At 38.1% G+C, this 27,300-nt stretch overlaps 1 protein-coding gene across 1 annotated transcript; it reads right to left on the bottom strand.

Moving 5' to 3' along the window:
• LOC101582420 (myosin-2) lies at positions 1-25,947 on the bottom strand. The gene is made up of 40 exons (XM_004645169.2): positions 25,887-25,947; positions 25,705-25,747; positions 23,782-24,005; positions 23,544-23,687; positions 22,214-22,370; positions 20,404-20,431; positions 20,207-20,321; positions 20,015-20,107; positions 19,457-19,520; positions 19,250-19,348; positions 18,611-18,714; positions 17,724-17,862; positions 17,258-17,376; positions 17,021-17,170; positions 15,514-15,684; positions 15,117-15,426; positions 14,471-14,547; positions 13,569-13,656; positions 13,364-13,481; positions 11,910-12,033; positions 11,685-11,821; positions 10,113-10,368; positions 8,078-8,320; positions 7,789-7,965; positions 7,563-7,708; positions 7,389-7,479; positions 6,915-7,304; positions 6,076-6,202; positions 5,166-5,284; positions 4,810-5,006; positions 3,978-4,161; positions 3,735-3,900; positions 3,503-3,627; positions 3,041-3,349; positions 2,752-2,955; positions 2,384-2,509; positions 2,133-2,303; positions 1,946-2,050; positions 1,730-1,825; positions 1-286 (listed from the first exon to the last, which is right to left on the bottom strand). The coding sequence occupies exons 3-40, from the start codon at positions 23,983-23,985 to the stop codon at positions 134-136; spliced, it is 5,826 nt and encodes a 1,941-aa protein (XP_004645226.1). The 5' UTR covers positions 23,986-24,005; positions 25,705-25,747; positions 25,887-25,947; the 3' UTR covers positions 1-133.
• Between the last annotated feature and the right edge of the window lie 1,353 nt (positions 25,948-27,300).

Raw genomic sequence — 27,300 nt, forward strand, 5'->3', positions numbered from 1 at the left:
TCTTACTTGCAAAGTACCCTCTGCTCTTTATTTCTTTTGCAATAGGGCAGAACAGACAAAATTACAAAGGGAAATGACCAAAGACTTCACATTTTGTGCCTTTCCTCAGTCATTCCACAGCACAGGGGCTTGATCACTCTTCACTTATGACTTTTGTGTGAACCTCCCGGCTCTTCACCCGTAGTTTGTTGACCTGGGACTCAGCAATGTCAGCCCGTTCCTCGGCTTCCTCCAGCTCGTGCTGGAGCTTGCGGAATTTGGATAGATTTGTGTTGGATTGTTCCTCCTGAGAATGAAAATGGAATTGTAAGGAACCTACATTGTGCATTTTCCTAGTCTCGGTAGACATAAGGAAAAACAGTACCTGGCATCTACAAATAAATACAACCTTACCATCTCTTGCATTTTGCTTATCATTTGAAATTTCATGATTTTGGTCTTGGAATCTCATAAATAATCACATCCCAGTTTTGCTACCAAATCATATTAAAGGATATGTACCACAAGTACAGCAAGAAAAGTATAAATATATATAATTAGAGGAGAAAGTAAAAATATTAAAGTCAAGATTGTTGTTAGACAACTTAAATATTCTATCAAATTAAGATAAATTTAATAGTTTTAAAAATTAAAATAAATGTTGGACTTTATATATTATTTTGGCACAAAACTACTACATTGTCCTTCTACCTTGTATGTTGCAATTGTAGTGACACATTCCCTAATAAAAAGTAATTCTAACATTGTAGGAATTAAGCCTACTTAATTACTGACAGATAACTCCTTTAATAAAAGAACAGCTTTACTACATAGTAATTTATCCATGTTATTACTGTCCTCATGGGTGAGACTGCCCTTCTTTTCTTTGCCCTGTCTTCTCTTGGCCAAGTCCTGGTATGAGGGTTATGTGAGCTTCTTCACATGAATTGGAAAGCTTTCCGTCTTTTCCCATGCTCTTGAACAGCTTACATAGCTGGGGGATTATCTGTTCCTTGAAATTTTGAAAGACCTGTCTGGAGCTGGTTCCATTTTCAGAGGTAATTCTTAAATATCAGATTCATACATTTGTTATTATTCTCCTAGGCAAGTCAGTTTCTCTGGATTTCAACTTTTTTTTTTGGATAGAGTTATCTTTTATATTAAAAATAGTCTTCTATGTAAATAGCTTACTGTCTTTCTCACTTCCAATGTGGAGACTTTGCATTTTCTTTTTTTTTCTTGATTAGATTTGTAATATTTGTTAATTTTATTAAATCCCCCAAAGTTATCAGGTATTATTGAATTAATCACCTTAGAAAATAGTATACTCTGCTTGATAAATTTCTTTTACTTTTAATATTGTTTAATTTTTACTTGTAATTTCTGGAATGAATGGTGGTTTACGCATTTAGCTCAAGAATTATTTAGGAAAGCTTGCTTTTTAACATTTAAGAACCTAGGTGGTTTTAAATATTTTCTTGTCACTTTACAATTTCATCACACTGTCTCAAAGAATATGACCTGTATTGTTTCTGCTTTTCTTTAAGGTTTGTTGTGGACTGAAAATTTACTTTTAAACTCAAGTTATGGATATAACAAGTAATAAGCAGTAAGTTCAAAAATACATACAAGTTTTAAGGAAACTTTTCTAAAAGGCAGTTTACTTATAGAAAGGAGTGGTGAATCTAATTACTTTTAGTTTTCTTAATTCAAGGAATTCACTCTCCCCTTTTATCTTAAGGATACTTACAGCCTCCTCAGCTTGTCTTTTGTAAGATTTTACTTTTGCCTGAAGTTTATCTACCAAATCCTGGAGCCTGAGAATATTTTTCCGATCTTCTTCCGTCTGAAAGATTATAAAAACCATAGAGGCTTACTTCTGAAGCACATGACTATTACATCAATGCGTGAGTGTTTCACATATATTTGGAGAAGTACTTAGCTGGCAAAAAAAACATTGCTATACCTGGTAAGTGAGTTCCTTCACTCGCCTCTCATGTTTGCGCAGACCTTTGACAGCCTCAACATTACGCTTTTGCTCACTCTCCACCTCGCCTTCTAGCTCACGCACCTGCAAATAGGTAGGTTCTTTAGAGGTTTTAAATGAATCAGGCTGGAAGTAAATGGAAATAGATAGATGTTGGGTCACCCACCCTGGCCTCCAGTTTCTGGATCTGCTTCTTGCCACCTTTCAGTGCCAACTGCTCGGCCTCATCCAAACGGAGCTGTAGGTCTTTCACTGTCTGTTCCATGTTCTTCTTCATCCTCTCCAAGTGGGCACTGGTGTCCTGTTCCTTCTTCAGCTCCTCAGCCATCATGGCAGCCTGGTTAGCAAATAAGTCAGTCAAGCTATTGCTATCAGGAAGTCCTGTTGTATCACTGGAGAAATGTGGCTGCTACTTACATCAGTGATGGCCTTCTTGGCCTTCTCTTCTGCGTTGCGGGCTTCCTGGACGATGTCCTCCATCTCTCCCTGGATCTGGGAAATGTCTGTCTCCAGCTTCTTCTTGGTGTTGATCAGGCTGGTGTTCTGTTTGAAAATAAGTATGACTTGTTTTTATCATGTTATCAAAGGACTTAGTGGTAACCATCAGGTAAAACTTTGAAAATAGAAGAAATGCTCAATAGTAAGTAATTTTATTATATAGTTGAATTAAATAAAATAGAAATGCTATAAAATATTCAGCATCTTTGCATACATGGTTCACAAGTATATATATTTTGGGACACACAAACAAGTACTGCAGGGAATTTCTTTGTGTGAAATGTCACCTGGGTGTGGAGGAGCTGCACACGCTCACTGGCATCCAGGAGCTCCTGCTCTGCAATTTTCCTGCTCCTCTCTGTCTGCTCCAGCGTGGCCCGCAGTTCCTCGATCTCAGCCTGCAACAGGTTGGCTCTGCGCTCAACCATGGCCAGCTGTTCCTTCAGGTCCTCCTGGCCCCGGAGAGCATCATCCAGGTGCAGCTGGGTATCCTGTAGAATGAACAGTCATTGAGACACCTCCTCTTCTGGACTGCCATCAGATAAACATCCTGAAACCTCTCTAGGAGTCACTTACCTTGAGGATGCCTTGGGTGTTCCTGTAGTTCCTCAGAGCCTCGGCTGCCATGCGGTTGGCATGGTTCAGCTGGATTTCCATTTCGTTGAGGTCCCCCTCCATCTTCTTCTTGAGCCTGATGGCATCATTCCTGCTCCTGATCTCAGCATCCAGTGTGCTCTGCATGGATTCTACGACTCTGATGTGGTTTCTCTTCAGCTGGTCAATTTCTTCATCCTTCTCAGCAATTTTCCTGTCAATTTCAGACTTGACCTGGTTCAGCTCAAGCTGGATGCGCAGGATCTTTCCCTCTTCATGTTCAAGAGATGCCTAAATAACAGCAAGAGATTATTTTAACAAGAAGCATCCTGAACTTGTTCTGCACAACAATAAGTTTGTGCTGTGCATTTTTTCTTCAATTTATGCAAATGATCTTAATTCTGTCTGAATGCATTGTTTTATAATATGCAATTTGATCTATACCTCTGCTTCTTCTAAAGCAGCCTGAAGTTCACACTTCTCTTGTTCTACTTGCTTCTTTATTTTCTCTAGTTCATGGATACGTTTCCCTCCTTCTGCAATCTGCTCCGTGAGGTCAGAAATCTCCTCTGTTTAGCGTGTAAGACAAGTAATGGTTTAGTCAAACAGATAACATAAGAGAGAAAGAGAGAGATTATCCAAACTGGGAATGTTATTGAGAGAGAAAAGGACTCACGCTGCAAGTTTTTGTTTTCTCGCTTCAGGGTCTCCAGTTGATCCAAGGATTCCTCATAGGCATTCTTCATCTTGAACAGCTCAGTGCCCAGAGAGCGGGCCTCCTTTTGGGATGACTCTAATTCAGCATGTGTTTCCTCATACTTCTGCTTCCATTCTGCCAGGATCTGAAAAACCAACAGCGGTTACCTTCTGTGAACAACAGAAGGAAGTTGTGAAGGACAGAGGGTGCCACCAGAATCACCTTATCAAAGTTCCTTTGTTTTTTGTCCAGGGCTGCACAGGCAGCATTGGTTCTCTCCACATCCAGCATGAGGTCCTCAACCTCATTCTGTAGCCTCTGCTTCGTCTTTTCAAGGGAAGCACACTTAGCATTTACAGCTTCTACATGCTCCTCAGCAGCCTGCAACCTCTGGGCCAGCTTCTTCCTTGAAGATCACATATTTTTAGGTAGAAGTAGCTACAGTTGTTATGAACTATTACCATACTGAGCAGTACTGGGTCCTTCATATTAATGCTACCCATTCACTCATCTATTCAACAACTATCAATGAGATCTCCTTGTGAAACAGATGCTGAGAGTACAGCAGCGAACAAGACAAGAATTCCTGATCCAAGAAGCTTGCAACAGTGAGAGAGATAAACAATGAACAAGTCAGAAAATGTGTACAGACACTGTGCAGAAATAAGTACAATGCAGAGAAATAAAATAGGGTAACTGGTAGGCATCTAGTCCAGCTATTAAGAGAAGGCCTCATTGAGAAGCAACAGGTCAAGATTTGAAAGAAGTCAGAGTAAGCTAGAGTAAGACAAGCAAGGAGAATATTCCAGACCAACAGTTACAGAACCCTAAAGCAGCAAGGAGCTTGACATACAGCAGTCAACTCTAATTTTCTGGGTAATTATTTGGTATTCTTTGTTTCTTTACATTTTAGGGTAGGGACTGTGTTTGGATCATTCAAGAATTATTCTAGGGCCCGATAGTAACTGGTAAAGAAAAACTAATTATGAATGTTGGTGGACTAATTCACTGAAAGTGCCATTTTCTGCACATCCTCTCATGTCTGTGCACATACTTGGCCTCCTCCAGTTCCTCTGTGCGCTGGATGGCGTCTGTCTCATACTTGGTCCTCCACTGGGCAACCTCACTGTTGGCCTTGGACAGTGCCCTCTGCAGTTCGGCTTTGGATTCCTGCTCCTCTTCATACTGCTCTCTTAGCAGGTCACAGTCGTGGCGGGAGGACTGCAGTGCATGCGCCAGGGCGTTCTTGGCCTATGGAAATAGTTGCACTTCTCAATGAGGCCTTCCCTCATTTTACTGGGTAGAGAGTCTTAAATTTTGAAACTGTGTAAAAATTGATGTCACTGGCTCTCTTTAAGGTCAACTCACAGAACAAAAGAAAAATCAGTCTTTTAATAATACAGGAGTTACCTTAACTTCTTCTTCGAGTTGCCTCTTTAATTCTTCAATCTGTTGAGTAAATGCTTGCTTGCCTCTTGATAACTGAGACACAAGAGCTTCTTTTTCATCAAGCTGGCGTGAAAATTCACCTGACAGACAAAGGAAATGGCACTATTATAAATGAAGACAAATTCAGAAAACTCACGTTAGAAATAGATTTAACTTTAACTCTTAGTCCCCCAAATTGAGTACTCAGATGGTTGAAATCTCTATTGATATATTCATGCTGAAGGCCAAATTTTTGGTTTCTTTGGTGAAACTTACATATCAACACAAATGTGTAAGTGCAGCTCAAAATTCTTTTGTCTTAACTAATTCTTTCAGCATAATGTTATATGATGAAAAAAACTAACGATGCCAGTCAAAGAAGTGAGCTAAAATGGTTGATTCTACCATGGTTCATGTTTTTGGTAGATTTGACTATCCATTCACCCATTCAGGACTTTAGTTCATACTGACATAATAATTTAAAAAAAAAAAAAAAAACCCGAAGACTGAGGATATAGATCAATGGTAGAGCACTTGACCAGCATGCATGAAGCCCTTGATTTAATCCCCAACATTACAAAACAACAGCAACTATAACAACAAAGTGTGGCCTGAAATAAAAGCTCTGGGCCTGTGTCAGAGCAGTTTTTAATCTCAAAATCTCCTCTGTGAACAATACTCAGTGCCTTTCTGCAACAAGTCTTGATCTACTCATAATGAACTCTATCTCTAGTGTTGTCCCAAAATGACCTCACATGCAGGTTGAGAGTCTGAGCATTTCAGTGAATCATACATGATCTCAGCTGCTTTTCTTAGGCCATCACATCACCGAATCACTTGTTTGTAACCACAGCATCTCCCTCTGAAGCACCACAGAAGAGAGAACAATTACCAGATTCGGTCTGCAAGCGTCCCCTCTGGGTTGTCAAGTCATTGATCATCCGCTGCTGCTCTTCTTCCTTTGATTTGAGTTCACTCACTTGGTCCTCAAGAGTGCGGCACATCTTTTCTAGGTTTCCCTAAAGGACAAAAAGGGAGAAGAAGAAATGAAGCTCTTGCAAAATAAGGCTTTTTGTGGCAGCTATAATCTCTCCCCAAATAAAAAAAAATACAAAAATTTTGATATATAAAATAAGTCAAATTTCCTTATATGTAATGTGAAATAGAGAAATTCTTTTATTTTAATCCTACAAAAGCTAATCATAAAGGTTTGTGCAGTATTAATGTAAAAATTTGAAGATTAGGTCCTAACTTTAAATTTCATAAGAGTATATAGTACATTTTCTAAAAACATGTTGAAATATTTTATTTTACTTTCTCTGGCTTCTCTGGTTTTGGATTCGCTAATTGTTCTCTACATTAATGGTAGCTTTCAAAAGTAACTTTCTACTTTATACTCTTTTAAAGGCAGAGGGCAGCAATCAATATATTTTGGTTTTCTCACATATGAAAAATGTATTGCTTGCTTCACTGGCCAATTGCAGACCTAAACCTATATTCAAAAGCTGGTGCTATCATTTATTTACAATGTAATGGGCTTAGGCTCTTTGAATTTCCATTTCTTCTGTTAAATGGAAACAGTAAAAACACTATTATTTCTCCCACTTAATGCCCTAGGTTCCTGCAAATAACAAATGAATGATTGTGAATAAAGTGAACTGAGCAGCTCATGCCAGACGTGTCTGTAATGGATTACTCTCATTATTATGAATTTTGTCAAATCTGTAGTACCTTGGCTTTAGAGACTGTCTCAACATTACTAGCAAGGTCATCGATCTCCATCTTCATCTCACTCTTCTCCTTCTCCAGCTTCTGCTTGACCCGCTGCAGGTTGTCAATCTGCTCCCCGAGCTCAGCCACACTATCTGCATGCTTCTTCCTCAGGGTAGCCGCCGTGGCTTCATGCTGTAGGGTTGCTTCTTCCAGGTCCCTGCGCATTTTCTGGAACTCAGCCTCCCGCTTCTTGTTCAGCTCTATCTGGGCAGAAGTGGCCCCACCCGCTTCTTCTAGTCTCTCACTGATCTCCTCCAGTTCCCGGGAGAGGTCAGAGCGCTGCTTCTCTGCTTTGGCCCGGGAGGCTCGCTCTGCCTCGATTTCCTCTTCCAGTTCCTCAATGCGGGCCTGCAAATGGTGAACAGTACAACCTCAGCCTCTTGAGTCAGTCATTTTGCTTGTTGATTAGGCTGATGGAAACCATGTACTTACTTGCAATTCCTTGATCTTCTTCTGTAATTGAATACCAAGGGCCTGTTCATCTTCAATCTTGCTTTGCAGATTGCTCATTTCAAATTCTTTCCTTTTAGAAAGATAGCAAAGAACAGCAATTTAGTCATGTCCAATATTGGAAGCAAACTCATGGAGAAATTCTTTTATACTTACTTTTTGAGCTTCTCATCAAGTTGCTGTTTCTCATTTTCAATGTCCATTATGGACTCTTGGGCCAGCTTTAAGTCACCCTCCAGTTTCCTCTTAGCTCGTTCTAGGTCCATGCGAAGTTTCTTTTCTTGCTCTAAGGACCCTTCAAGCTAAATAGAAGTAATGTTGAGCTAGAAGAAATGTGTACTTTCTTTTAGAAGAAAAAATTTCTTCTACATGCTAAACTTACATCATCCACTTGCTGTTCTAGCTTGATTTTTGCTTTGGTCAGGGTGTTGACTTTGTCCTCCTCTGCCTGCAGGTCATCCAGGGTCTGCTGGTGGGCCTCTTGAAGGGCCTTCTTCTCCTTGGTCAGCTTAGCGATGTTTTCATCCAGGCCTGCCATCTCCTCTGTGAGGTTTTTTACCTTAGGAAGTAAAAGTCTTTTGTATTACATGTTGTATTTTGATGGATTCAGATCTATACTTTCCTTCATAATAATAAAAATCCCTTAAAATCAGTAAGTGTATATTTCATACCTTGTTCTCTGTGGCATGCTTCTCCTTCTCCACCTTGGCCAGTGTCAGCTCAAGGTCATCTATGTCTTTCTTCAGTTCTGAACACTCATCCTCCAGTTTCCTCTTCTTGGCCGTCAGCTCAGCATTGATCTCTTCCTCATCCTCGGCTCTCTCAGTCACTTCTTTGATCTTGGCCTCAAGCTGGATTTTGGTTTTGATCAACTGATCGCATCTTTCCTCAGCATCAGCCAAGCCTTCAGCTTCCTTGAATCAGAAACAAATCAAAATTGAGAAGAAAAGGTGAAATACTTTACAATGATGAGAGTGTGTAATTTTGCAGTTGGTCCTTTGGCTTTCTGATATATATAATCTTTATTTTAATTTTTTCCATAATTTTATTGAAAAATAAATATCAATGAGACAGTTTCAAATCAAATTGCTAAGACAGTTCCAATAATTACCACATGGCATACTGCCTTCCTAGTGGTTATTTGTTGTAGAAGATGCAGACATGATATCCTATTTACAAACACTATTAAAACAAATCCCTCTATTCCTTGAATTAAGAAAATATAGCTATAAATCTATCTTATTTTTAATGCCTTCACAGACTTTTGTTTCATTAACCACCTAGTGTGTGAAACACATTTTTCGTATGTGAGTAAACCACAGTGTATTGGCTGTTGTCCTATTCCTTTAGAAGAGTACTGATTGGAAAAGTTAGCTCTCAAAAGCTACCATTAATATGAAGAACAATTAGTGATTCTAAAATCAGAGAAGTTAAATCAGAGATGGTTTCATGAAAGAAGTGATCTTTGAGTTCAGCCTTGTGAGATGGGTAGGATTTGGGTTTACAGAAATCAGTTTATTAAGGAGGGAACCTGGAGGAGCAGGAGAAGGATTCCTGCCCAAAGAATGTAGCTGTTACTGAAATATTTTTTGTAGTAGTGGAGGTGATTCTTGTTACAGTTTTCTAAATTCAAGTTGAGGCACAATATAATCAAAAAGCTTCATAGCAACACACTATTTCCAAATAATGGGAACATATCAGGCAGGAAGTGAGGTTGATGAGGAATATATATTCATCAGTCATCTTCCACATCATCCCTTGAACATATAAAAGAATATGATGTGCTGCATATAGCTGTATAGTGAATATAGTGGTATAGGACAGATTCTGAGTAAATCTCTGAAAAATAGAAAAAAATTGGGATAGACTTAAAGGTAGTAGAGGCAAAAAAATTGCTACTTTTCTTCTGTAATCATCAAGGAGTTATTACATTGCCCAAACTTGACAGCCAAGACTAATCTGAACCAAAAAAAAAAAAAAGATTTTGTGATGAAAAAATTATAACAGACCAGTTCAATTCAACCCAAATGAAAGACAGTCTTATAAATAATATTTCTAAGTTGATGGAAGCCATTCTATAACGACTAGACCACTACTGTAATAGTGCATAGGCTGGATGAGTAGTGAGTAGGCTGAATGAAATGAAAGATACTGCGAAGGAGGCAGAGCAAGTTGAGTGCTCATGCAGCCATCTAAGAGTGATGTAATAAAGTCCTGACAGAAGATATGGAGTAGAAGCAGTGGTTATGAGTTTTTGAAGTCAATAACAATTCAATAAAATTTGGGTAAAATGCCCCCAAGTGTCAGCTCTCGAATTGTAACTTAAGATGTAATCTAATGTACTTTAAGGAAGTATTTAAAGAAGTTTCAGAAGAATAATTTTGTCCATGCCATTCTTCTAATATTTCATTTGAAATTGTTTCATGTTAAAGTGACTTCAAAGACTGCCTTAAAAGGGAAAATGGGTCATATATTCTGCACTTTGATGGAAATGAATGGAAAAGGAAAAGATGAACAGTTGTAGCTCACTGGCATGGTGCTAGTTTGGGGAGGTTGGGCAGTGCAGTAATACATGCACCTTAGAATTCTCTAAACTCCCTCCAGTACATGTCATCCCTACAGACTATCCAGCTCATGATCCTTAGCGACCATAGTTCTAGCACTTGGATCCTGACTAGTAATACCCAGGATAGTATTCCAACATACAGCCTGAACTTGGAGCTGCAAGTCATTTTTTTCCTTCAACAGTGACACCATCTTTTCTTCCAGTTCCTTCCTTTTTGCTTCTGACTTGGCAAGTTCATCTTTGGTTTTCTGAAACTCCTCTTTCATGTTTGCCATCTCCTTCTCAGTTTCTGCACTCTTGAGCAGGGGCTTGATCTTGAAGAAGAGTTTCATCCAGGGCCAGTGCTTGACATTCATGAAGGCCCGGATGTTGTACTGGATGCAGAAGATAGACTCCCTGAAATGCAATAGATGTAAATCAGGTAACACGTGGAAGAGGAGATAAGATAAAATATTGGCAGTGAGCGTGGAAGATTCTGGCCCTACCCTGTTCTCCATTTGCTCACTTGCTTTCACATGTGCAGATTAAAAATATATCTTTTGGTGTGATAGTCAAGGTCTTGCTGCTTATTAATTTTTTTACATTACTGCTTCTCAAGCTTTGGTTAAAAAAATGCTGATTCTTAAACTCTACCTTCGTAGAGGTAGATTCAAAGGATTTAGGGTGGGACCAGAAATTTTGCATTTTTTGACCAAATTTGTGAGATGACGTGAATCAAGGAATACCTCTGAAGAGCAATGCTCTACAGTAAATCTTCTCAAACATTTCTTACTACAACACCATATAGGTAGTGAAAGAGAACATGACCTTTGAAGAATTTTTGGGTATGAGATTTTTAAAAGCCTCATAAGTACTTTGACAGTCTCTGATTATGTATTTTAATGTTTGAATTTGTCTTCTACTTTATAATATATTAATTGAAATCTAGATTATTTAAAAATTATTTACTGTCTTATAGACAAGTAGCTATATAAATATATGTGTATGTGGGTGTGATGGTCATGATAAAAATTTATTTTTAATAAAATAGAGCACAACAGAAAATATTAGAATAATTGCAATGGGAAAAAAGTAAGTTTGTTTCATGTAAATTACTTATATATTCACACACACATATACACATATGTATGGATATACAGATAGCAATGTAAAATGTACCATTTGCAATCAGTCCTGGTTAGATGCATCTTGTAAACTGAGATACCCAGCTGTATTGTCTTTCCCTTTTGTTTCTGCATCAAATTAGATCAAGAGGAAGCTACATTCATTGAAGACAGTATTGATTTGCTACACAAAGTGTTTCACACACAAATGCCCTTAATATTTTAGATCATGAAGTTCAATATAAATGATCAGTTGGAATTTGTTTTTATGTCCTATATAAAGCCATTCTTCATTTTGCTCTTATTCAATAATCTATGCAATAAATTCATATTAGAACAAAATGCTAGGGTAGAAATTTGTGTTGGTTTACTCACTAATACATTTTCTTTTGTTTGATAAGAGGGGTACACATTTGATGCTTCTCAACTCTACCCAGACTCCAAAAATATATTCCTTGGTTATGATTGTTAAGTTTTTCCCTCACTTCATTACAGGACTGTTACTCAACCCAGCTTACTTGGTATCTTTATCAACACCGAGTCTTAATTGTAAGCAATCTCAAGTGTGTTTCTGAAGAGGGAAGATGTGGATAAACAATGTTTCTTTACCTCCTCTCCACCATCTTCTGGTACTCCACCCTTGCCAAGTACCCTCTGCACATGGCCTGGGTTCGTGTAATCAGTTGAGCCAGCTTGTCATCTCTCATCTCCTCTAGGAGCCCCAGAAGACCAGCTTTGAAAAAGACCTGGGTATAGGCAATGGTGCAGATAAGAAACCGTACATAAAATGCAAAGAGACAGGAAGAGCGTCAAGTTGGATGCAGAGAACCTTACCTTGGTGTGACCAAATTTATACTGGGTGTGGTCAATGTCAATGGACCCAAGGAGCTTCTCAGAAGCCTTCTTGCTGTCAATGTACTGTCCTTCAGGGATAGCACTTGCATTTAATACTTTGTATCTGTTAATAAAAATATAGTTTTAAAAACCTGGTGTAATAAAGAAAAATGGTAGCTAAACTTAAGTGATTCACTTTGAAAACTGGAGCTTTTTAAAAATTATTCTCACAGGAAGGACTTTTTTTACATGGATTTTCAATCTGTTGGCTATCAATTTCTGACTATTTTACCTCCCTATGTAGTTGCAGTTTTCCTTTCTGCATCAAACTTTGTTCTCAGGCAAGTATTATATATAATCTTGTTCACATAAGGTGTAGATGTCCTATAAAATGTAATTCATTAGCTTTGCTGGTTAAATTTGCTTTTCAGATTCTGAGTTCAAGAAAGCCACTTTCTTTCTATTTCTACTTTCCCAGTCATCTAAAAACACTTGGATGCTTGGTCTTGAGCCTGAGCATTCTCTGTCAACTCTGCCGTGCCTACATTTAGATGAGACCAGCTCTCTCCTATGCCACACAGGCTTCTTTGAATCTCAAAACAAGGTTATCTAGGGAGGAGAAAAGAGATCTAACGAGCTGTCATTGTGACATGTCACCTCCCTTTCTGGGAAACATTTGCAGGCCAATGTGTGAAAAAAAAATAAAGAGATGAAACCAATATAAAATGCAAGTGGCTTATTTGGATTCATAATTAGAATTTTCTACCTGTGTGGAAGAGTTCCTGCATTAGCCACATGTTAACTGTGTGGCTTGAGCAAATAATCTCTGTGAGCATCAGTTTAATCATATTTTTTTTTAATTTATGTATTTGGTACAGGGCCTCACTACGCTGCTCGGACTCATAGAGAGTCTCCTGTTTTCAGCCTCCCCAGCACTGACATTACAGGCATACGCCATTATACTTGGTCTTGGTGGTCGGTGCAGTATGCCCAGGGCTGAGACCAGTGTAGCATGCAGTGCTGGGGATCGGATTCTGGTCCCTGTGTTTGCCTAAACAGGTGCTGAGTCTGTTAAGATATCTTACCAGTCCTCAGTTTTCTTATGTTTAAAAGTCATAATAGTATTCCCCTTTCTTGGTGTTTTGTGAAGATTAAGATAGCTCAAACATATTCAATAGTGGAAAAGGTAGTTCTCATAATTACTGATGTTAGTGTGCACATCTTTGAGCTAAATTAGGTGTTTGGTAAATCTGGTAAAAAAAAAAAAAATTCCAGTACTTAAAATGTACAGTTATAGCTGTTTTTTTTTTTAATGTTCTGAAAATTATAAGTTTTGCTTCTTTTGTAGCAAATTAAAAATAACAAATAGAGACATATTTTTCTCTCACTGATTTGTTTGCATTGAACTTGTTCATACTAAACTTTAAAATATGCCATCATTAGAAGAGTCTGACCTCTGTTTGAAGTCTGCGTAAAGGATCCTGCTTGGGAACCCCTTCCTGCAGATGCGGATGCCTTCCAGCACGCCATTGCACCTCAGCTGGTGCAGGACCAATTCATGCTCCATGGCACCTAAAAATACGTATTTATTTTACTGCAGAGTTATGAAAAAGGCAGTTTGATAATCATGCATTTTGCCTTCACTTCAGAACTTCTTACCAGGAGTTTTAGTTTCATTGGGAATGATACACCTCACAAAATGAGGATGAGTACTCCTGAGGTTGGTCATCAGCTTGTTCAAATTCTCCTGTAAAATCAGGAACAGTCTTGTCATCTTAGACTACTCATGTGGTTATGGGCAGTTGGTAATGTCTATAAAATCACCCTATATATGTGGGTTCAATGACCATTGTGGACTGTTTTAATTTAAAGAAACACTTGGAATATTTCTGTGATGCCTTTCTTCCTCATATATCTTTCTGCATCTGAGTTAGCAGGAGTTACACATATAGAACAGTCTGACGTGCTTATTTTTGGTTTATATCAGCAGCATTATTTTTTCTACCCAAGTCCTTGGCCACTCAAAGAAATTTCCAAGGCCATTCATTGTCTTCTGATATTAACCCATTGTCTTCTACTACCCCTCACAGTTCTCCACAAGGAAATACAGGCCTGTTCTACCTTTGGGCCTTTTCTCATAAACATAGCTCCTTCTTTCCAGCTTTATTAATTTTTAAAGCATGGCGATTAATTTATGAGAATAGACCTACTAACTGAAATTAATTGGATTGAGAACAGGGCTAACCATGTTAGCTTCATTGTAGATTAGCTGGTAGGTTGATTTTGTCCTGCTCATGTCTTTTGATCTCTGTACCTGTCATTACTCCTTACCATGGCAACTAGATTATGAATGCTGTGGCACCAGCTTTGATAAAGTTCCTTATGAAGTGTTATTATTTGACCTCACATGCAAAGTCAAATCATATTTTCTAAGTAATTTAAATGCTTTCCTTTCAAAGTTACATCATCAGTAGTTGTTAGTTAACATTGGTGCTCTCCTTGTGCTTTGTAAAACAAATTCCAAAAGTAAAGAGGGATGTCAAGAAAAATTTCTTTCTTACTCTGAAAAGGGCAGACACGGTCTGGAAAGAAGAGCCTTTCTTCTTGCCACCCTTCTTGGCAGCCCCACCACTTGCCTCTAGGGGAGGGGAAAGAAAAGACAAGATGTAATGCAATTATACTTTTGAATTGACAACTACATATTGCTCATTTGCTGATTTCTGTGGTCATCAACAAGAGCATTTTCTCCACCCTGTTAGTAATCTGATTGAATCTTGTTTTGTAGAAAATTTTGACATCTACTTTTCTATGATTATTTTTGCATTGGGAAATGATCTGAAGAACATTCACCTCCCCCTGGAGATTAGGACACTTGGGGGCACATTAACTTCAGAAGCCAACTCTGAGAGGCAATCACTAAGTTGTCTGAAATATTCTCAGATACCCAGTGTAATAGATGAAGAGGACAGAATCATATAAGCTGAGATGCAGGCTAGAACATGATAGTTCTCTCTCACTCTTTGCAGTAGGTCCCTGTCAGCAATGGGGGGAGGTATACATGTATAATTACAATATAGCCTATCTGTTTAATGCTTGCAGAAACAAGAGGTTTGGCCTGAAAACCTTCTGGGAGTATGAAATACCCAGCCTCAATCTAACATAAAATTTTGTAATAGCTACAGAAAGTGTTAGACATTTTCACATTACCTGCTTCACCAGTTTGAGCTCCAGAGAAGAGGAAAGCTAGGGTTTTCAATGAAGATTTCTGGTACAGCCCTACCACGGTCTCATTCAAGGGGTCTTTGTTCTTCTCCAGCCAGCCAGTGATGTTATAGTCCACGGTGCCAGCATAATGAATCAGGGAGAAGTGGGCCTCAACTTTTCCTTTGACCACCTTGGGCTTCTGGAAGTTGGCGGACTTGCCCAGGTGCTGGTCATACAGCTTGTTCTTGAAGGAGGTGTCTGTTGCCTTGGGGAACATGCACTCCTCTTCCAGGATGGAGAAGATGCCCATCGGCTGGGTTTAAGGCAAGGCAAAAGCATCTGGGTGAGTGTGAGTGGTAGAGGGCATACCAAGAGGGCTCTGTGTGGAGGACCAGCTTACCTTCTCGATGAGCTCTATGCAGGCAGCCAGGTCCATCCCAAAGTCGATGAACGTCCACTCGATGCCTTCCTTCTTGTACTCCTCCTGCTCCAGCACGAACATGTGGTGGTTGAAAAACTGTTGCAGCTTCTCGTTGGTGAAGTTGATGCACAGCTGTTCCAGGGTGTTGAACTAAAGAAATAGATTTGTTTACTTCTCTCTAGAAAGTTGAGTGTTTCATAGAAGATGGAAGTTTTAAAATTAAGACTCAGTCCAAGAACCTTCAGAATGATGTCAGAATCGTGGGACTGAAGATACTCCTCTGAAATACATCCTGAAAAGTGTGAAGGGTTTCAGGACATGGGGAAGCTACTTTTTCCTTTGCTGCAATTTTATAGAAAATCCTAAATCATCATTTATGCTCTTGTTCTGCATTTTTTTGTCTTTTTTAAAAAATGTATTTAGTACAGGGTCTACAGGGTCTCACTATGTAGATCAGACTCATAGTGATCCTTCCTGTTTTTTAGCCTCCCAAGCACTGGGATTACAGGTGTGGGTCACAATGCGCAGTCTCAATCACCATCTCAGCGCACCCTAGGGGCAGGGCTGGCTTGGCAGGCTAGGGATCAAACCCCCAGTCCCTGTGTCTGCCTAAGTTGTTCTGCATTTTTTTATCCAGATATTTTTCTGAGTTTGTACTTAATCATTCCATATTTATTCCAGTTATCTTCTACATTTTTAGAGGGCTTATAGTTTCTTATTCAGCCAAATTACAACCTATGACATGCTGGCTAGTAGTCTATTGCATGGAATACAGAGAAGTCAGTATTTAAAGTGAACAACAAATTGCTACTGTTGCTCCTTTTTAATGTGAAATGAAAAAATAGGATACATGATAAAAAAAATAGGATACACAGTATGGTAACATGTGCTCACCAACATGTCAACATTGACTAGATATAAATAGTAGAATAACGTGGGCTATTTCCCCTTGTTTTTCCATATTTTTTAATGCCCAAGTTATACCTTAATAATTAGAACGTAAACTTATTGAAAACTGTAAACAGGATAAATGTACTTTATGACTAAAAGGTATTTTTATTTCACGATGTCATGTTTATGCATTTTTAATGCTGACTCTAAATTATTAAGCTTTTCTAACTTTTATTGTCTGCCTCATAATTTCTCAATGATTTCTCCACCACGTGTCCAGAGAATATTATGTGTTGCTAAGGTTTGCTTTGATTTTTCATGTCAACTTCATTTTCCTTTGCGGGATTTTTAGGTATCACCACCCATAACACCAACCTATTTCATAACTCCTTTGAGATCACATAGAAGTTGAGGAATTTTCATTATGTGGGTGGTTACTTTATAGAGACAAATTTCCACTACAATATATGATTAGTACCTGCCAAATCAATCTCTTACTGACAGCAGTAAGAAAAAGTCATAATATTCATAAAGTCTAATTAATATTTCCTTTGCCTTACTATAAAATTCCTTCACCAACCAATTTCTAACTCACATCAAAGATCTCAAAGCCAGCAATGTCCAAGACCCCGATGAAGTACTGCCTGGGCTGCTTGGTGTCCAGCTGCTGATTGATGCGGGTGACCATCCACAGGAACATCTTCTCGTAGACGGCTTTGGCCAGAGCACCCACTGAGTTGGTCACCTTGAATGGCAAAGATACAACTTTTTGAGTTATTTGAGGACTATAAAAATGTTTCTGTCCTAGTAATGGCTTTCAATTAGCACATACTTGCTCCACAGTCTGGCCTTTGGTGACATACTCGTTGCCGACCTTGACTCTGGGGTAGCAGAGGGCTTTGAGCAGGTCAGCAGAGTTCAGACCCTGTAGATAGGCTGCCTTGTCAGCAACTAAAAGAAAGAAAAGATAAAAATGTTATTAGGCCTTACACAGGAACCCACCTTTGCAAAAGTTTTTTAAACTACATGTATTGTGTACATTGTTTTCAGTGTGTCTTTTTAAATATTTTTGTCCATTTTTTTTTCTTACTAAGTTCAAGATTTCAGTTATGGGTATTTTGTCCTAAAGAACTTCAGAAATCATTGGAAATACTGATTTAATGTTCATACTTCACATAATATAGTATTCAGGCACACTTTAAAACTCTGTTTTTAAAAAGCGAATTTGTCTCCTCTAGGAAAACGAGTAACAAGAATTTTATTTTCAAGCAGATGTAAAATCAGGTAGATGATAATACCTTCAGTTCCATCTGGCTCTGCTTGCTCCTCACGCTGTTTTTGCTTGAATTTCATATTCCCATAATGCATCACAGCCCCAGTGAGTTTGTAAATGGAGACCTTCTCATCATTAGTAAAGCCCAGAATATCAATAGCGCTCTGCCAATACAACCAGTAGGGTAACTGTTAGGTTATAGTTGACACATTTGCTATTTATACTTCACAGTCTCATTCCTGACTTCAAACTGAGGTCAACCTGAGAGAACTACAGTACCAGTACTAATGAGAGATGGGGTTTCTTAGATTGGATGTAGAAAGACCTGACCAGCCAAAGGCCAGCACAGATCAGTAGAGTTATAAATATAGAGCATCTGAAGGAAGAGTCAAAGTAAATTTAGCATAGAGAATAAAGACAAAATTTAAGGTACTTGTTATTTTGAGAGGTGGTATGGATTTTTGCAAGCAGACTTCAAAAAACTTTGGGCAAGTTCCAAAATGACAAATCCAAAAACTGAGGGAAAAAAGGCTAAAATTGGGGGGGGGGGAAGGTTTCTAAATAAAAAGGGGGATGAAGAGAAGGGAGGGAAATGGGAATAAAAGATGAACTAAAATACATCATGTACAGGTACAAATTTCCTATGTAAATGTGATTGTTAGTACATCTACATTGTACCAATAAAATTAGTTAAGAGGTAAAAAAACCAAAATGACAGATCTTTAGAAGACCATTAAAAAGAAAGCAAAACATTATATTTCCACATATTAATCTTTTTATTTGCCTCTTGGGGTCATGTATGGTCATCATCCTTAAATCTTCCTTTGCTATTTCTACTAGAGACTGAATGTTTGAATGGATCACTGCTCTGGCCCAACATAGTAACTATAGTTATATTTGAATTCTACTCACATCTGTGGCCATCAGCTCTTCCTGATCATCAATACTGGGGACTGTGATCTCTCCCTGGCTGACAAATGGATAATCATATGGATTGGTGGTGATCAGGAGCATTTCTAAGCACATAGAAGAGAACAAAGACAAACATGATCATCCTTTTCACTGAAGCAAGAGATTTTTAAGGCAAATTCTGTAGGTACTATATGTTATTTGGTTGAAAAATAATTTATGAGAGGCTGGGGGAATAGCTCAGTGGTCTAAGTGCCTGCCTGGCAAGAGCAAGAACCCGAGTTTAATCTCCAGTGCTGCATGCTGTGCTGGCTCTGCCCATCATGCTGGCCACTAAAACTGTAGTGATCCTCCTGTCTCAACCTCGCCAATGTTGGGATTAGAGGAATACACCACCACACCTGGTTTCCGGGCTGGCAAGACATGCCCGGGGTTCTAGGGCCAGCATGTGGTACAGGGGATCAAACTTGGGATCTTGAACTTGCCAGGCAGGCACTTAGACTGCCAAGCTATCTCCTCAGCCCCAAAAATATTTTTTAAAATAAAATAATCTATAAACTCAACAGAATTCAGACAGCATACTAGATTGGACCATGCATTGATAGGTGCTTATTATTTTCAAGAAATTATGACATTTCTTACCAATTAGTTCTGGTTTCTTATTTGAAGTGATCTGATAAAAGATATGGTAGCTTCTTTCAGCTTTAAGCTGGAAAGTAACTCTAGACTTCTCTAACAGATCTGGAAAGGGAATAAACAATAAACAGAAAAAAAACATAAAAATTATGTGACATGCAAATTTGAGTTTTGAGAAATAGAATTGACTTGAAAGGATAGCCTAGCACTTACATGTTTCAATATCAGCAGAAGCTAATTTTCCTGTAGTGCCAAAGTGGATTCTGATGAATTTACCCTTGAAAGGAAAACTAAAATTACTGCATTGTTTATCATTACCACTGCAAAACCTAAAACACTTAGAAATACTAGTGCTTTAATATTAAATCAGTTCAAAAACTCTTCATGAAAAAAAAAACCTCTGCATGTAAGACAGAAAAATGTCTGTCTCATTTTGTAAGATAATTTTATCTGTGATTTAAGACAATTATGAGTATGATAAGTATATAACATAACACCTGTTATTTAACTTGATTTGATTCCATGATCTATATATACATTAAAATATCACATTGTGCTTCATAAATATATACAGTTATTGTCAATTAAAATAAAAATTTTAAATTGTACATAGTAATGATGGATAAGAACTCAGGAAGTCACACATTTTTTCTACAGTTAGAGGAGGAAGAAGTGTAATATAACATAAATAAAAGATTGAGAGAATGTATTCACGAGCATCCCATGAGTTTTACCAGTGGACAGTGCCCATGTAGTATCCAGAAGACTTACAAAGCGAGAGGAGTTGTCATTCCTCACGGTCTTGGCGTTGCCAAAGGCCTCCAGTAGGGGGTTGGCACTGATGATTTGATCTTCCAGTGTCCCCTGCAAAGGCAAGAGCAGTGTTTGCAATGGGGGGGCTTGGGGATTTCTTTCACAGAGCATCAACAGAGCCTAGATTGTGACCAGGGCAGTCAGACTCACCTGCATTTTGCCTGAAGTTTGTTCCTCCTTCTTCTTGTCCCCAGTAACTGCAATTGTTGCAAAGTACTGGATGACACGTTTGGTGTTCACAGTCTTCCCGGCACCAGATTCTCCACTGTCAAATCAAAACAAAATAGATGCAGTCCCAAAGCCAATAGCTATAGCAGCCATGAAAAGAAAGCATAAATTCTACATACGTGATCAGGATTGACTGATTCTCCCGGTCTACAAAAGAAAAAATATAGACACTTAATACTACTTTTTTATATATTGTAAGTGGCAAGTAAAATAGAATGTAGTATTTTTCACTCTGGCTTTTGTAGTCCTTACAACTTGGTGGCCCTAGGCTGCCATCTTTCTGGTACTTCTACCCTTCCCTCCCCAATTACTTTAGCATGCATGCACCCATTCCAACTGGACACTACTGCTTATGAATGTTTTATATTCAAGTCTTCCAAGAACCATTCCATTGGAGAAAAGATTATATGGGAAAGCCAATGGTTAAAAACCATAATCTAAGTAATTCTCATGTGGCTATATTTTCTTGGGGCACAAGACCTCCTCTTTAACATTATGTTATTAAATAAATACTGAAAATAGACAGTTTTTTTAATTGGGTCCTAAGGACAATCTGAATTAGTGGCACACCTTACTGTGGATAAAAGAAGTAATGGAAGGTGGGCACTGGGGATATTATTAATATGTGACTAGTGTGTAAAGTTGGTAGCTTTGGAAAGAATCATTTTAGTCCCATTTTTTTTTTATTTATTTGAGAGAGAGAGAGAGAGAGAGAGAGAGAGAGAGTGTGTGGTGTGTGTGTGTGGCCAGCTCAGCCCACCAGGGGGCGGGGCTGGCTGGCATGTGGTGCTGGGGGATTGAACCGCGGTCCCTGATGCTTTGCCAAGCTTGTTCCAAGTAGGTGCCTTAGACCACTGAGCCATCTCTCCAGCCCTTAGTCCCATTTTTAAAGGAAGGTAAAAGGTTGGTTTGATGAGAAATCCCTTAACCCATTTCCAAACATGCCACAAGTACCATTAATATGTTTTCATACAAGACAATGTTGTGTGAAGCAAATTCAACCAAATAGAACTCCATAGCCTGTTTACATTTGTTCTTGGCAAAAACAGTAGCATTTTTTCCATCTTTGATGTGTAAGAGGCTATGTGTTTAATGACAATTTGTCACATTGAGAGTAAAATCACAGAGACAAAGTTTATTCTGATTTTTGGATCATAATAGTTTATATATATGATTGTGTGACCATTACTGTGTGTGTGTGTATACACCTGTAGATACGTTTGTATTTTTGCTCAAATTTATTCAAGTTTCAGAGTCATTCAAAAATGAATTGGTAGGATAGGAGAGGGAGTAGAGGAAAAAGATGTATCTATGTATATAAACAGGATGGTTTGTACTGTGCATTTCTGCTGGTCTATGGAAATAAGCAGCTAATGTTTTATTTTGTTTCATCTCCTTTTTTCAATTGTTTCTCCTTTTTGTCCTCTTAATTTCTTATCCCTCCCCCATTACTTTAGCATGTATGCACCCATTCCAACTGGACACTACAACCTTTTACCTTCCTCTAAAAATGGGACTAAAATGATTCTTTCCAAAGCTACCACCTTTACACATTTCTTTCTTCCTACAATTTTACATATATCTGGTAATATGAATAAGTGATTGGAAGACAACATTGTATTACAACAAATATTGTGAGATTTATATTACTTTAAGTGAAAATCTGTATCACTTGTAATTTTTTCTGTTTTAATTCTAATTTGTACTCTCTTTAAAAAAAACTTTTTAAAAATAAATTAGTTAAACATGGCCAACCTCTGTTGACTGTAAAACATTTGAGAGATTGCTGGCCATTATATCATAGCTTACAAATGTACGAGCCTCAACAAAAGAGGACCATTTTATTAAAAATGTATGTTGAAATTGGTCAAAGAGTCAGTGTTCTGCTCTAAAAAGCATATGCATAAATGAAGCATCCGGCCCACTTACCAGTCAGCATGAACTGATAGGCGTTGTCAGAGATGGAGAAGATGTGGGGCGGGGCCTCCTGACGCTTTTTGCCTCGGTAGGCAGCCACCACCTCAGGGTTGTACACCGGCAGCCACTTGTAGGGGTTGACGGTGACACAGAAGAGGCCCGAGTAGGTCTATGCGAGAAAGAAATAAATGACTATACAATGGCTCATTCTGTTATTTGCATAATTCACTAAGTAATTGGATTTTAATGAAGAAGAGTGTTTTAAGTGATTATTCTCCATTTCTTTAAGGAACCTGCATGAAAACTAGTTGGCAGATTCATCAATGGGTCAGTGACATCCTTAAAGATGTCTTCTTACCTCCTCAGTATCTGTCATAGTGATTTTCATAGAACAGAAACTCCCAAACCATGGTGTTTGCTTCTAAATGTATCCTGTGACATTTGTTTACTATTATAAGGAGACTAGAGAGAATGTAAATTTGTAGCAGCCCAAATTTGGGTATACATGTCCAACAATAAGGGAGTAGGTAGGTGAACTATAATAAATCATAATACAACACGATGCAGGCCTTTAAAAATTAAACATGATTGTATGTGACAACATTGGGAAAATGTTTGAAAAATAGTTTTAAGTTGTGAATGGATGGAAAACAAGATGATGTAAGTATGTTATGGTTGCAACAGATTGCAAAAACTCTTGACAACAGATTGAGGAAAGGCACCAATTAACTAAAATGAATATTGACTATAAGCACCAGGTGCATCCATCTAGATGTTGCCCAGCTAAATATCACCACTGATTAAACTATGCAAAAAATATAAATATAGCAATGCATTTGATTTTTAAAAAAAGGTTTAGTGATGGTACATTACGTGATAGCCCCCTGCAAGGTAGTAGAAGAAAACAAATGCAATTAAGTCCCTTGAGGTGTTCCCAGTCATTGTAGGAGACAGTGATTAAATGAAAGATTCAGGAAAGATATGTCCAATGTGATGGCAAGGACAGAGAAAATAGGACTGTGCACCCAGCTCTGCTTCTGGAATTGAAATCACAGATAGAAGGAACCAGAGCACACAGATACAATTATTGGTATTTAAGGAAAGTGAAAATGAGTGAATTTGATGCCTTCAAAAAGAAGATGCCCATACAAAATTAATAAAACATAAATTTATCTCTCTGCTTTCCAGGATGATTGTGATTGAAAGGGAGGTATTGTAAAGAAGTGATTGAGACATAAGCAGTAACTGTTTAAACTGTTTGGGGAGCCTTGGGCCAACTCAACCAATGGGGACAGTGGCCTTCCATGGTGATGACAGTGAAGACCCTTGGTGGGACACTCACGTAGATCATCCAGGCTGCATAACGCTCTTTGAGGTTGTACAGCACTGCAGGCTCATGCAGGTGGGTCATCATGGCCATGTCCTCGATCTTGTCAAATTTGGGAGGGTTCATTGGGAACACCTGATCATCTTTCACTGTCAGGGTCTGGTAAACAAGAAAGATAACCATTGGCATCAACTGAGTGGCCATAATCCTGAAAATTTAACAGAATGTGACAGCCTCCTGGGTCCCTACTCACCGCTCCTGCTTCAGTTTTCACAGTCACTTTTCCTGCTTCTTTGCTCTGAATAGTTCCTTTGACAAAGGATTCTTTGGGCTCGGCCACAAAGACAGATGTCTTGGCATCAAAGGGCCTGTTCTGGGCCTCAATGCGCTCTTTTTCAGACTTTCGGAGGTAAGGAGCAGCCTCCCCAAAAACAGCCATTTCTGAGTCAGAACTCATGGCTGCTGTAGTCAGAGGTCCTAAAGCAGATAAAACATGTCACACTAGATAGCCTGGGCTGCTTTGTATACTAGTAGATCTTTATATTGATTATATTGCATAAGGCAGTTGGGTTTTTGGTTTTGTTTTTAAATTTATGTATTTTGTAGAGTATAACTACACAGCTTGAACTCATAGTGATCCTCTTGTTTTTAGCCTCCCCAGCAGTGGGATTACAGGTGTGTGCCACTGCGCACCAGACTCGGTCCCCAGCTCAGCCAGACCCCCAGATGGGTCCAGCGTGGCATTCCTAAGCCAGTTGGAAATTCCACTATACCAGGCAATAAACGTAATCACAAGAACTAAAATATATCAGGTGGTCACTATATGCCCAATATATAGTCAAGCCTTTATATCCATTACTTCTTTCTTTGGTCCTCCAAGGCTGATATTCCAATCAGAAAACAGGTTATAGAGTTAGTGTTCCTGACAAGTAGTTTGTGACCTGGGGTGAGTTACTTGATCTTTTTAAAACTTAGTGTCTCCATCTTTAGAAAAGCAGTTATAATGCCTGCCTTTTAAAAGTTATAATCTTTGAGATAGGGTAAATACAGTTTCAAGAAAAACTTGAATGAAGACAACAATATGCAATGTATTAATTATTGTAGCTGTCCTACTAACCTGTTTTGAAACTGTTTCATTGCTCTTTCTTTCTCATTAAAATTAATTTAAAAATTTTTAAAAAGAAAAAAATTGAAATAATAAAATTTAAAATAATAATAATTTGAAATCTTTTAGTCTACCATTTACACATAAAATGTCATTTACTATAAGGCCAGGAAAATCAGGTTATGCATATTAATACGGATAGTTAAAGAACTTTATTCACTCCTTTAGATTTTCAGCCAAATTTGCCCAAGTGGTTTTTGATGATAATTTTGTTTACCTCTTTTCCTTCTCTTTTTTACTTGAATGCTTAGTAGATCAACTATAATGTAATTTATTTGTGCATTAAATTCTGCTAATCAGTTCAGCTCATTTTAGCTAATGAAGGATAAAAGCCATAGCCAACGTTATCCTCCTTGTTCTGCATTACCAGGATCCTTTTGCTCTTCCAAATTTCCTTGTAAATAGTGCAGGCCCTAGTGACTCCATTTTGTTCTCTGCAGGTTGTCCATGGTATTGAAACTCAAGGTTAGGTAAAGAATGCTAAAGCAATCAAGCACTTGAAACTAATTTAATCCATTTTCCTAGTCTCTTTAGAAATGCAATATGTAGTAGGAGGGCTGATTAACACCTTCATACATAACAAAAATTCCAGTGTTTTGGTTTTTTTGTAAAGTGACTTTAAAAAAAACAAGGGCTTTAAGGAATTGAAAGGCAATGTTGTCCTATTCTTTTCTATTTGTTAGATACTGTATTTACTAAATGAATTCTTTTCCAAACACTTTTATCAAATCTGAGCTTTTTAGCATGGGAATCTGAGTAAGATTTTTTCCTTCAGAGGCAAAATTATTATTTCTATTAAAAAATACTCTTCTGTTCAAATATCATGCCACCCATGCTGGAGTCATAAGCATGAGGAGTCTTCCTCTCTCCCTCCCCCAGCCCATTTCCTGAAGTACAGTTGTTACAGTGTATTTACTGAGACAAGCACTTTCTTAGAGGCTGCTGAGTGACATAAATTCATCCCAGAGGCTGTCATATTCATCTTCCACAACTCGTTAGTCCAAACCTTACCTTATTAGCAAGCAAGAAGGTGTAGTCTGGAATTAAAACAGTTCTGAACAAGAAAAGGGAAAAGATCTTGATTAGTTAACCACAAAGAAAAGGAAGTTCTATTTTCAGCCTTGCTTGCTATTGTAAGCAGAAGGCAGCAGGATTCACAGATGTAAAGTGTGAAGTAGCAGAGGCAACAGTACCAGAATCAGCAACAGCAGCCGAGGCGATGCGGCCAGTGTCCCTCTCCAAAGACCCGTCCAGCCCCCACTTACCTTGGAGCTTTATAAAGCAGGACACTCCGTCTCATTCCGAGGGCTTTTTTATATGGATAGTTATGGAAACAATGCAGCTGCCTCTTCTTTCTTAAGTCAAAAGGAATTGTTTGGCAAAAAACCTCCTGGCAATCTAGTGTTCCTGCATGATTCTCATTCATATTAAGAATGGTTGGATATAATTAGAAATATTTTTCTTATTGAGTATGTGGATAAATCTCCTATGGATAATTTGAGAAGATGATCTGAAAGGAAGATTCAGGCTGGTGAATAAAGACAGTGGCTGGGCAGCCAGGATACCTGGCTTCCTTCACAGCTCTTTTGGCCACACTAGGCAGAGCATTCCTGACTGCCTTGCATCACGTTTGGAAGGTCCACATATTAAGTGATATAAATAAAATACAAATATTTATTTTAATTTTGTGAGAGTTAATTTTCCCTTGTTAATCCCTTTCCAATCCTGCAAAGCTAAGTAACGAACTCACAGTTTAAAATGAAAGTTCTCTTTTTGTTTTTCCAGTTTTTCTTAAAGTTCTGAGATTTTCCTGACTCTTATTAAAAAAAATCAGGATTGTTTGTTTGTTTGTTTTTTAACTGTTTGCTTTTGCCTGAGCTGTTCCTTCTACACGGCACAATACTCTCTGACCCTTTCGTTAATTTGAAATGGCTCAAAAATAAAGACTGATTCATTTTCTATAGTAAAAGGTGATTTTATAGGGGCCGGGGAGATGGCTCAGTGGAATAAGCGCTTCTCTGGCAAGTGTAAGGGCCTGAGTTCAATCCCCGGTTCCACCAAAAAAAAAAAAAAAAAAGAAAAGAGAAAAAAAAAGATGATTTTATAGATACTTCCCTGTGTATTTTATGGGATAGCACACTGAGCAGAATGACAATAGTAATGTAGTACTCCAGAGGAACTTGGACAAGATTTGGCTATAACTGACTTGATGAAAATATTTCTCAATGTAATGTAGGAGATGTAATATACATAGCATAAATTTTAAATACTGACTGTGGCTTAAACTTCCAAATAATATATTTTTGGAATTTTCAAGGAGAAGCATGAACTAGCTTCCATTAAAAAAAAAAAAAAAAAAAAAAAAAAAAAAAAAAAAAAAACTTGTTTATATCTGGCTTTATTCTTTGAAGGTAACTCACATTTTTGATCAAAAACTTTTAAATCATGAGAATAATATCTGACTTCTTGATAATGACTATCATAGAGATTTTTCATAAGAAGAGGATAAAGATAGAAAATCAAGCTCTTTACAACTGTTGAAGCTATATTTTTAGAACTTCCCAGTTCCTTTTCTTTCATTGATAAAACATAATGTTGAATTTTCTA

This window comes from Octodon degus, unplaced genomic scaffold (assembly GCF_000260255.1).
Source record: "Octodon degus isolate 3935 unplaced genomic scaffold, OctDeg1.0 scaffold00219, whole genome shotgun sequence".
Classification (NCBI taxonomy): domain Eukaryota; kingdom Metazoa; phylum Chordata; class Mammalia; order Rodentia; family Octodontidae; genus Octodon; species Octodon degus.